The sequence below is a fragment of the Erythrolamprus reginae genome, chromosome 9 (assembly GCF_031021105.1).
Source record: "Erythrolamprus reginae isolate rEryReg1 chromosome 9, rEryReg1.hap1, whole genome shotgun sequence".
Lineage (NCBI taxonomy): Eukaryota > Metazoa > Chordata > Lepidosauria > Squamata > Dipsadidae > Erythrolamprus > Erythrolamprus reginae.
In genome coordinates, this window is record NC_091958.1 from 23,556,537 (window position 1) to 23,569,007 (window position 12,471).

At 40.7% G+C, this 12,471-nt stretch overlaps 1 protein-coding gene across 3 annotated transcripts in view; it reads right to left on the bottom strand.

The window, feature by feature from the left end:
- The window catches only part of SLC7A6 (solute carrier family 7 member 6), a 59,662-nt gene that overhangs the window by 5,824 nt on the left and 41,367 nt on the right, over positions 1–12,471 (bottom strand). For all 3 annotated transcript variants that reach the window (XM_070760478.1, XM_070760480.1, XM_070760479.1), the window contains exons 5-7: positions 11,955–12,078; positions 811–914; positions 126–222 (exon numbers count right to left, since the gene is read on the bottom strand). In XM_070760478.1, coding sequence (XP_070616579.1) covers positions 126–222; positions 811–914; positions 11,955–12,078 — 325 coding nt within the window. The remainder of the gene's footprint in view (positions 1–125; positions 223–810; positions 915–11,954; positions 12,079–12,471) is intronic.

The following is a 12,471-nucleotide window of genomic DNA, read 5'->3' on the forward strand; positions in this document are numbered from 1 at the left end:
CACAGCACACAACGACTCATTGTTTCCGAAGAGATAAATATCTGTCACTGCCTAGGATCGAACTCCCAGCCTCCTGATTGTGCAGTGAGACCTCTACCTGAATAATCACAGTAAATCTTACTTACATTGAAGAGAAGAGCTGGGACAGGGGTAAACCGTCCAATGTGGATCATGGATAAGAGGTCAGGTAGATGACCTTCCCGAGATCCTACAAAGAAGAGCCTGAATAAAAGAGACGGCATGCTTAATATTCTATGCAGCATAAATCTAAGAACAGTTCCCTACTCCCCTCCCCCCCTGGTTTATATGAAATGAAGTGAGAGTTATCTGTAAACAGTCTGAAAACAGTCATTGAGAATATTGTTTCACAACCATGGCAATTTAAAACTATGTTGACTTCAGAGGTGAGTTCCTCCCAGTTCGGACCGGATTGCCCGAATCAGTAGTGACCCACTGATGGCATCTCTGTCGGTACCAGTCCATGCACGCCGCCATTTTTGTGTGTATGTGTAGGAATTTGTCCCTCTTGGGATGGTTTTTCCTCTTCCGCTGCTTGAAAAAGAGCCCGCCCGCCTGCTCCCATGTTAATACTGACCTTTACTTCTTCGCCCGAAGCACAGCTGATCAGTTCCTCAGCTGTGCTTCGGGCTGATTCCTGCTACTGAGCATGTGCAGAAGCCAAATTGCACAAGGAAACACGCAAATTGCACAAGGGGAAGCCAAATTACATGAGAACATAGAACATCCTTGTGCTTAGGGATACACAGCTTTTAAGTACGATAAAGCAAAATTAATTGTTGTACTTTTTACCTGGATGATGCTAAAATGGAGGCATTCAGTCCCCCAAAGCAGGACAAGGCGACAGCTATTGGAATGGTCCAGCTGAAAACCCCAAATACTTGGTCAGCAAACGTCTAACAAGGTAGAAGAGAAAAGGGAGGAAAAATTAGAATGCATTCAACATGCGCTAGAACAGTGATTTCAAAACGTTAAAAGTTCAGGAAGTTCACAGCCAGTCTCGGTGAGTAAACAAATATCTAACAAGCTTCTCTTGTCTGGGTATGTCTGGCATTGAAGTTCAGCTGCGGTCAAACAATTTCAGAAACAAATTTCTATCTGAATTTATTGTAGGGAATGCCCAATGTATGAAATCATTGCACGCATGCTGTGCTGATTAGATTGCTATACTAATTCAACTTCTCTTTGCTCTTAAGCAATATTCTAAATAGTCCATTTGCCTTTGAACCACACTAAGTTTAAAATATTTGAGAATAATTTTCTAATACCTGGCTTGGAGAGAGAGAGAGAGAGAGAGAGAAAACAGTTAATTTTTTTCAGAGAGATTTACTCTGAATAAAACTCCCTTTTTATAACCCGGTAATGCAATCCCTTAAATCATGATAGTCTCGCGGCAACTGGATGGAGCTGAGCCTTTACTGGCCAGACGCCCTTCCTAACACCATGCAAAGTTCACAGCAAGTTTTATTTTTATTCCCTGGGAGAGAAATATCTGCGAGTAGGATTGAATTCTCAACCTTCTGAGTAGGAGATGAGCACCTTCACCACTAGGCCACCACACTACTCACTGCACTCACAAAAATATATACATAGATGATAGATAGATGATAGATGGATAGACAGACAGATATTAGCAATATATAGAGACAGAGATAGACAATAATAGAGATATAGACAGATATAATGCAGAGAGAGAGGCAGGCAGGCAAGCAGGCAGATATAGATACCGTATTTTTCAGAGTATAAGACGCACCGGACTATAAGACGCACCGGACTATAAGACGCACCTTAGTTTTGGGGGAAGAAAGCAGGGAAAAGAATCTGCTTACCAGATATTCATCTGGCTAACATCCTTAGTCTGTTCAGTTTCAGCACATTATTTTATCCCCTGGTTAGAGCTTTTAAAAAAACTCATTTGGAGAGAATAACAAAGAACTTGCAAGCCAGTAAGAGCTGGGAACATTGTTAGCACCTGGTTAGGGCTGGAAAGAAACTTATTTGGAGCAAGCTAGAGCAATGGGGGGGGGGGAACCTGCAGAGACTTAGGGCTTGGAAAACATTCTTAGCAGGGAGTAACAATGAAAGAGCTTGCAAGCCTGTAAGAGCTGGGAACATTGTTAGCACCTAATTAGGGCTGGAAAGAAACTTACTTGGAGTAAGTTACAGTAATGAAAAAAAACTCTGCAAAGACTTAGAGCTTGAAAAACATTCTTCACAGACAGTAACAAGGAAAGAACTTGCAAAATAAGAGCTGGGAAGATCGTTAGCACTGAGTAAGGGCTGGGGGGAAAAGCTTTGAAAAAAGCTGAATTCAGAGTATAAAATGCACCCTCTTTTAGGAAGGAAAAAGGTGTGTCTTGTACTCGGAAAAATAGAGTAGGTAGATAGGGGGAGAGAGAAAGAGAGAGTTTATGCTTTCCTAGCTTTCTTAATACTACTCGAGACAGAAAATTAGCCTGTTCCCAGTCTCTCACAAATGCAGGAATTTACCACAGCGGCAGCAGCATTTGGTATCTATGACTGCAGACCTGATTTTTTTTTTCATGTCACCCTCAGATCTATCAGGCTTTAAATTCCAATTTACACAAGTATATTGTCATTCCATGACTGCCATCCAACGTATGCACCTTATCCATAATGCAACGGCTAGCAAACTACCACAAACAACTTTCCTGTCACAAGTAGTGCCCGATAACTTTGTTTTCTGCAATCTCCAAAACACCTTAGAATGAGAATAACCAAGTTTTGTCACTTAGGGCTTTTGTGATTTTTAGGCATTTGAGAGGAGGATTTGGGGTTTACTGGGCAAAACACCAAAAAAAAGGCATGTCAAAATTAAGAAAAAGAAAGTTTTAAACATCCATCTGATTATTGCCACGTGACAAGAAAGAATGCTAAAGGGTTCATGTCCCTGAAACCAATGTTGCACAGATGAAAAATGTGGTCTCCGGAACTTTGTAGTTCAACCACCTTTTAAATTTTTAAACCTTTGCAGAGTGATTAATTTCACTTAATTTAGCTGGCACCCAAGGTGCAGTTATGCAGGGGAGGGAGGCTGAAAAAGTTAAGATGCTTACAGTATGGGGAGGATTGCCAAAATTAATTGCCTTCACTTGCTTAAACCTGCTCACTCTTTAAAACAGAACAGAGCACAAATAATAAATGGCACCAACTGTAACTTTAATACATCAACAAACCTGGCACAGTTTTGGCAAATAAACCCGCCTTTCCCAACAAGAGATGAGGACTCAGCAGAATAGAGAAGAGAATAGGAATTCTTTATTGGCCAAGTGTGATTGGACACACAAGGAATTTGTCTCCAGTGCATAAGCTTTTAGCGTATATGAAGTATATGAAAAGAACAAAGTAATATAGTCATAAGATACTAATAGAAAAATAATGAGATACTTCCAGAAAAAGCAATAATTAATAAAAATTTTGATTGCTCCGAGATGGACAAACTTACATTAGAACTAAGAAGTCAAAAGGAATCAGAATATTATCAAACATGGGAATAATGGTACAAATGGATGGAATTAAGAAAAATAAACAGAAACACCACAAATGACAAGAGTTAATAGCAATAGAAAATGTAATTACAGACATTATGTAACTGGAAATAGTAATATACAATTAAATTGATTGATGTCTCAAGCTGTAAATAACAGTACATTATTCAACTCCTACCCTCAAAACATCACTACAGAGCACTGCACATAAAGACAACTAGACACAATAACAGTTTTTTCCCGAATGCCATCACTCTGCTAAACAAATAGTTCCCTCAACCCTGTCAAACTTTTACTAAGTCTGCACTACTATTACTAGTAGTTTTTTCTCATCATTCCTATCACCTATTTCCTCCCACTAAGGACTGTATGACTGCAACTTGTTACCTGTATCCTAAGATTTTTATTAATATTGATTGTTTCTTCGTTGCTTATTTGACCCCTATAACAATCATTAATTGTTGCACCTCATGATTCTTGACAAATCTATATTTTCTTTCATGTACACTGAGAGCATATGCACCAAAGACAAAATCCTTGTGTGTCAAATCACACTTGGCCAATAAAGAATTCTATTCTATTCTATTCTAATTCTATTCTAATTCTATTCTAGGCTATTATATTGAATGATGTTAAAGAAAGAATGCTTGAATATTGTGATGAAAAAGAGATACGTAATTTAATTGATTATTTTTCTTTCGTATATGAATCAATGCAGACTTACTGAAAGTATATATATGATATTGGGGTTTTTTTTTAAAAAAATGCTATTTTAAAAACCAATAAAGTCGTTTAGCCGACCTCCTGTTCAGGCAGGACATCTTATATCCCATACCAGGGATGGCAAACCTTTTTTGGTTCATGTGCCAAAAGGGGGTATGAGTACGCGCGCTACCATGCGCACACCTGCCACACCCATTCCCTCCCCCATACATGCGCACCATCCTGCACTGCCCCCTGCGCATGCCCATATCCCACCCAACCTGCCCCAGCGCATGCGCTAAGGCCTCACTGATGCCTGGAATGGTGTAAACACGACCTAATAGACAAACCAGATGTTTGGAAAAAATGTTAGATCTCCAGCTGACAACCTCAGAGTCTTTAACCACTGAGCCATTGTGCTCCCATCATCTCAATGTACGAATGGGCAAAATATGTACATACCGGAACTCACAAAACAAGAAGTATTCAAGCGAGTTACTGAAACAAGTGGCTCCTGCTAAATTAAATTGAATCACAGCCAATACTATTCTAGAATAATAATGTATATAGAAAAAAGTGCAAGTAGTCCTTGATTTAAAACAGGTTGCTTAGCAACAGTTTGAAGTTATGATGGAGCTCCGAAATTTATTTTTTATTTATTTATTTGATTTGTTTATGCCGCCCTTCTCCTTAGACTCAGGGCGGCTTACAACATGTTAACACTTTTTAACAAAGCCAGCCTATTGCCCCCGCAATCCGGGTCCTCATTTGACCCACCTCGGAAGGATGGAAGGCTGAGTCAACCTTGAGCCAGTGATAAGATTTGAACTGCTGATCTGCAGATCTAGCAGTCAGCTTTAGTGGCCTGCAATACTGCACTCTACCCACTGCGCCACCTCGGCTCGTCAAATGGAATTTTTAACCTGGTTTCAAAATTCCCAACGTCTCCCCCCACACCCGGCCATACTACAGGGTATCATGTGACCCTTTGAAGCCCTTTGTGGTCATATGACCACAATTTATGATGTTTTACCAGAAGTGAATGTGTAGCCAAGTCTACGGAGAGGGGCGGCATACAAATTTAATAAATAAATAAAATAATAAAATAAAATAAAATAAAATAAAATAATAAAATAAAATAATAAAATAAAATAAAATAAAATAAAAAATAAAATAAAAAAATAAAATAAAATAAAATAAAATAAAATAATAAAATAAAATAAAATTTGGGTTTTCGGCAAAGCCTCGGTTCATAGAAAACAATGGGGTTAACTTAACTGAAGCATTCACTTAATGACCACTGCAAAAAAATAAAACCCACATAAAATCAGGTCTGGTCACATGCTTTAAAATTGTCAGGGTGTACAACCGTAATTGCTACACTCGATTCTGGTCATACGCCGAAAAGTAATGCAATCACTACATTCGCCGAACGAAGTTAAGGATTAGGAGCGGCCACCGGGTGGTGATGAATGCTCTCATCCATGATGATCAGCACCTGGCCAGCTCTGCCACAGATGTTCCACCCACACAGCCTTTATTTTATTTTATTTTCCCCTGCAGGTAGATGAATCACTGATAACCGATGAAGAATTCCTAGGTGCGGTAAATAATCCGTTGGTGCTGATCACAGGCCTATCCGTTGGCAATACGACAGATGGGTCTCCATATCTGTAGGATCTGTGGTTAGAATGCAGTATCGCAGGCTCCTTCTGCTGACTGCCGGCTGTCTGCAGTGCGGCAGTTGAAATCTCACCGGGCTCAAGGTTGACTCAGCCTTCCATCCTTCCGATGTCGTAAGATAAGGACCCAGATTGTTGGGAGCAATAGGCTGATTCTGTAAACCGCCTAGGGAGGGCTGTAAAGCATTGTGAAGTGGTATATAAGTCTAAGTGCTATTGCTAGTGCTCATCTTTACTTCCTTCCTTGCTTCTATCCATCCATGACTTGCAGTGGTTAGAATGCAGTTTTGCAGGCTAAGTCTGCCCACAATCCAGGAGTTCGATCCTGACAAGCTCAAGGTTGACTCAGCCTTCCATCCTTTCAAGGTGAGTAAAATGAGGACCCAAATGGTTGGGGGCAATAGGCTGACTCTGTAAACTGCTTAGAGAGGGCTGTAAAGCACTGTGAAGCGGTATATAAGTCTAAGTGCATATTGCTATTCCCATTTTCACGGTAGTGACCTGAAGCTATGTCAGGATTAGCAATCCTGGGTGATATTTCATTGTATTACCATGTAAGGTAAAAAGTAGAATGTAAGCCTGCTAATGCCGAGTCATAGGGTGTGAAGTGCAATGTGATTGGGCCAGAGCATTATAAGATGCAAATCAACTTCATCATGATTATCCTCTTTCTGTTTGCTGTTGATGGTGGTTGTTAGTTGGCTAGCTGGACCAGTTTGAGAGTGAGTTAGATGTTGAGTAGAATTGTGATAGTGATACAAAGAAAGCTCGATTGGTTTAGTGTCTACTTGTAACCTGGATTGGTTGAGTATCTACTTGTAAGTAAGCTGAATATAGCTGATGTAAAGTTCCTGTATAAAGAAGACTGAAGTAGAAGATATTTTACACTGAAGAGTAAACTATTGTTTTCTACAAATGTGTCTTCATCATTTATCTGATTCATTAATTACCACAATATATTCTGATATCTTATCTAGTCCTCCTGCGTTACTCTGCATATATCTACGAGACCGCCTTCTGCCGCACAAATCCCAGCGACTGGTTAGGTCCCACAGAGTGGGCCTTCTCCGGGTCCCGTCAACAAAACAATGTCATTTGGTGGGGCCCAGGGGAAAAGCCTTCTCTGTGGCGGCTCCGGCCCTCTGGAACCAACTAACCCAGGAGATTAGAATTGCCCCCACCCTCCTCGCCTTTCGTAAGCTCCTTAAAACCCACCTCTGCCGTCAGGCATGGGGGAACTGAGATATTCTTTTCCCCCGGGCCTTTACTATTCATGCATGGTATGTTTGTTTGTATGGATGCTTGGTTTTATAATAAGGGTTTTTAATTGTTTAGTATTGGATTTACATGTTGTTGTTGTTGTTGTTGTTTTTATTATTGTTGTTAGCCGCCCCGAGTCTACGGAGAGGGGTGGCATACAAATCCAATAGATAGATAGATAGATAGATAGATAGATAGATAGATAGATAGATAGATAGATAGATAGATAGATAGATAGATAGATGATAGATAGATGATAGATAGATAGATAGATAGATAGATAGATGATAGATAGATAGATAGATAGATAGATAGATAGATAGATAGATAGATAGATAGATAGATAGATAGATAGATATCCAGACAGGCTAAACTCTAGGATGAACGGTTGCAGGAATTGTCTACCGTAATGAAGGACTAGAGGTCATGTGATAGTGGTCTTCCAGTATTTGAGGGGATGTCACAGAAAAGAAGGGGTTAATTTAATTTCCAAGACAACTGAGGACAGGATAAAATGGATGGAAGAACATCAAAGAGATCCAACTTGGAAAAAAGGGAGAATTTCCTAACAATGAGAACAATTAACCGGTGGAATAGCATGCCTTAAGTTGTGCCTTTGGTAGTTGTGGGTGCTCCATCATTGGAGATTTTGGGGACAATGATTTGTCTGGAATGTTAGAGGGTTGGATTAGAAGACCTCCAAGGAAGTAGTAGATTTCATTTAACCTTTGCTACTGGTTCGGGAACGGAAGCGTGCACATGCGCAGAGTGTTTTTAATGACATCCAGACAGGTGGGTGGAGCCTCCCACCACCGCCGCTACCAGTTTGCCCAAACCAGCGCAAATCAGCAGCAACCTACCACTACTCCAAGATCCCTTCCCAACACTGTTAATCTGTGTTTATCATACTAAAACATTAACTGCTGTGGCCTGGCTTCACTTTGGGGCTGGATGGTTTGTAACCTCTGTCTGTTTCAGGAAACTTTTGTTCATCCAATTCCTCTGAGCGCTGTCAAGCTTTTATTCTGCATCCAATGTATTTCATGTCGAAATACAAATTCTAATTTTTGACGGTAACCAAAAATGTCTCTGTTCTTGTCCAGAAGAATCCTTCTCTTCAGAAAAGAAGGATTTAGGGGTAGTGATTTCTGACAGTCTCAAAATGGGTGAGCAGTGTGGTCGGGCAGTAGGAAAAGCAAGTAGGATGCTTGGCTGCATAGGATGCTTGGCTGCATAGCTAGAGGTATAACAAGCAGGAAGAGGGAGATTGTGATCCCCTTATATAGAGCGCTGGTGAGACCACATTTGGAATACAGTGATACCTTGTCTTACAAACTTAATTGGTTCCGGGACAAGGTTCTTAAGGTGAAAAGTTTGTAAGACGAAACAATGTTTCCCACAGGAATCAATGGAAAAGCAATTAATGCGTGCAAGCCCAAAATTCACCCCTTTTGCCAGCCGAAGCGCCTGTTTTTGCACTGCTGGGATTTCCCTGAGGCTCCCCTCCATGGGAAACCCCACCTCCGGACTTCTGTGTTTTTGCGATGCTGCGATTTCACTGAGGCTCCCCTCGCTGGGAAACCCCACCTCTGGACTGACGTTGCCAGCGAAGTGCCCATTTTTGCGCTGCTGGGATTCCCCTGCAGCATCACAAAAACACGGAAGTCTGGAGGTTGGGTTTCCCATGGAGGGGAGCCTCGGGGGAATCCCAGCAGCGCAAAAATGGGTGCTTCGGTGGCAATGGAAGTCCGGAGGTGGGGCATCCCAGCGGTGGCGGTGGGTTTGTAAGGTGAAAATAGTTTGTAAGAAGAGGCAAAAAAATCTTAAACCCCAGGTTTGTATCTTGAAAAGTTTGTATGACGAGGCGTTTGTAAGACGAGGTATCACTGTACTGTGTTCAGTTCTGGAGACCTTACCTACAAAAAGATATTGACAAAATTGAATGGGTCCAAAGACGGGCTACAAGAATGGTGGAAGGTCTTAAGCATAAAACGTATCAGGAAAGACTTAATGAACTCAATCTGTATAGTCTGGAGGACAGAAGGAAAAGGGGGGACATGATCGAAACATTTAAATATGTCAAAGGGTTAAATAAGGTTCAGGAGGGAAGTGTTTTTAATAGGAAAGTGAACACAAGAACAAGGGGACACAATCTGAAGTTAGTTGGGGGAAAGATCAAAAGCAACGTGAGAAAATATTATTTCACTGAAAGAGTAGTAGATCCTTGGAACAAACTTCCAGCAGACGTGGTCGGTAAATCCACAGTAACTGAATTTAAACATGCCTGGGATAAAAATATATCCATCGTAAGATAAAATACAGGAAATAGTATAAGGGCAGACTAGATGGACCATGAGGTCTTTTTCTGCCGTCAGTCTTCTATGTTTCTATGTTTCTAAGAAAAAACAGGGCCCTCAAAATAGAATACTCTTAACACATTAATGGGCTATAAAGGTGTAGCTCAAAGGAAGCCACAACATTAAGAAACAGATTAAGCAGAATCGTTATTGCAGAACCGTAAATGCATTAATATATCACAACTACAGGCTTGCCCAGTGAAGCACACTTACACAATTAAGCAAAGCAATTGCTTGTTTATCAGATTGTAACTTATACACTGAAATTGCTTGTTGCTGCTCTAAGCTCGGGCAAGGTTTCTCAAGCCAAATAAACACAACATAAGCAAGTGGAATCTTGCTCATTTCATTTCCAGTATCAGCTTGTAATTTAATGGTGCAAGGGAAAAAAACTTTATTTACAAATTTTTGAACAGAGAAAAACAAGAGTTTTATCCTTAAAAAACGGAAGAAATTCAGAAATTAAAATAAGAGCAGGAAAATTAATAGCCCATCAGTGGAATGAATAACCTGTATGTCAGAAATAGTATGGGGGGGGAAGAGATGAGGGATGGACTAGAGCAGTGATTTTCAACCTTTTTTGAGCCGCGGCACATTTTTTTACATTTACAAAATCTTGGGGCACATCACCAACCAAAATGACACAAAATGACACCCTAAGACACTCTTCTCTCTTTTTCCATCCCTGTCTCCTCCCCCCCTCTCTCTGTGTATACATACTCTTGAACCATTTCCTAAAACAGGTGAGGGCTGGGGGGGTTTTCTCTCTTATTCTTTGGATGCTTTTTATCATATGCTTTAAATCAAGAGTCACTTCTCTCTCTCTCTTTTGTTTCTCTCTCTTTCCTCTCATTCTCTGTCTCAATCATTTTCTCTTTTCTCTCATTTCTCTCTCTCTCTCCCTTCCTCTCCTTTTCTCTCTCTCTCTCTTGCTTTCTTTCTCTCTTGCTTTCTTTTCTCTCTCTTTCGCTCTCTCTCTTGCTTTCTTTCTCTCTCACTCTTGCTTTCTCTCTCTTTCTTTTCTTTCTCTCTCTTGCTTTCTCTCTCTCTCTCACTCTCTTTCTCTCTTTCTCTGTCTCTTGCTTTCTTTCTCTCTCTTTCTCTCTCTCTTGCTTTCTCTCTCTCTTTCACTCTCTCTCTCTCAGCAAAAAGTTGCGAGACCGGAACCTGAGCTTCCTTCTTCGCGGCACACCTGACCATGTCTCACGGCACACTAGTATGTCACGGCACACTGGTTGAAAAACACTGGACTAGATGATCTTCCAACTCTGTTACTCTATAATCTGTACCCTTGTTTTACAGGTGGTACTTGATTTACAATGGTAACTCAGCCCAGAATTGTTGTAAATCATTTTGGTCCTTAAGTGACTATAAAGGTCACCCAGTTGCCAAGCACCCAAAATGCAATCACATCTCTCTCTTTCTCTCTCTCTCTCTCTCTCTGTGTCTGTGTCTGTCTGTGCGCACACGTGTGTACATATGCACCCATGCACATGTCAGCCAACAGAATTTTAAAATTGGGTCATATCCCCTTTTGGCGGTCAATATCACTTTAAATGGTTACTAAGCAACCATTTAAGTGAAGTCTACCTGTAATTGTTCAGCTTTTTTTTTTTACTTTGGGCTCAATCAGGGGGTCAGGCTAGAAGACCTCCAGGGTCCCTTCTAGCCCCATGAGTGTAAGATGAAACATGAAATGTTTTTTGCTCTGTGCAAGGGCTCGTCAGCAACGAAGCCACAGCGACCACTTCCAACCTGCTGAAAGCAGAAATACTCATTTCACTGCATTTTTAATCACATTTTTAGGTTCTCGGATTGCTAAGGTGTTAAGAAAGTAGGCCCATTTCACCAGCCTTCAGGCGGAACCACCTGTGGGGAGAATTAACATCCAAATGACAGTAATTGCATTTTCTGTCAGGCCTTGAAGTCATTTCTGTTGCTGGGCCTCTCCACACCTGCCACATTTCCTTTCCTTGGGGGGATTTCTTGGAAGCCTGACATTTTATTCCTTTTGAAATCATAAGGGCTTTATATTAAAACCACAGCTAAGGGTAACTGATGATTTAATCCAATAAATCTTCACTTAGTTTAGTACAAATTTCAACTCGGCCCTCCTGATTAACATTGAATCCAGAGGAAATGCAATTTCACCGATTAGTCACCATATTGTTGAAGCTCCAACAATATTTCTAAACCTGAATGGCTGCCAAATCACTCGCGGATAAAAGGCATAACTCTGCCGTCTCTTTTCTTTCAAGCGGAAAAGTTAAACAGTTATCGAGCTATTAACAACCGGGGCGGAAAAAATAGAAGTGAGGTCACTGCAACCAGGCTCCAATTATAAAAATTTTTCAGGCGGAAGCAGGGACTCAAGCGGCCAATCTAACAATAAATAATTAAGAATAAAATAATGAGGCCAGACTTACCACTGCAACTGCATCGCTAGAAAGTATAGCATTAATATCCAGCACTGTATAGTAAGCTATATTGGTCAAGATGTAGATAATCGTCACAATCGGCATAGAAATCGCAATAGCGAGAGGCAAATTCCTGGTCAAAATAAAAAGAAAAGAAAATACTTTATTTTATTTTTTTAAAAAATAGTTTGAAAAAAGGGGGGAAGGGGAAAAGAAAGGGAGTGAGGATACGCAAAGAAAAAAGGAAAAAAACCCATAAATTTTACACAGTTTGAAGGATATCGAAAAATTAAAGAAAAACAATTATATTTCTTTAAACCAGTGGTTCTCAACCTGGGGGTCGGGACCCCTTTCGGGGTCGGATGACCGTTTCACTGGGGTCGCCTAAGGCTACATGGGAAAAGACAAATTTCCCATGGTGTTAGGAACTAAAGCTTCTATTCTGGCACCTTGGAATATATTTTTACAATCCAACCAATCAGGCGTTTACAGTAGGGGTGTCCTTCTGACCTTCCTGCCAATCAGC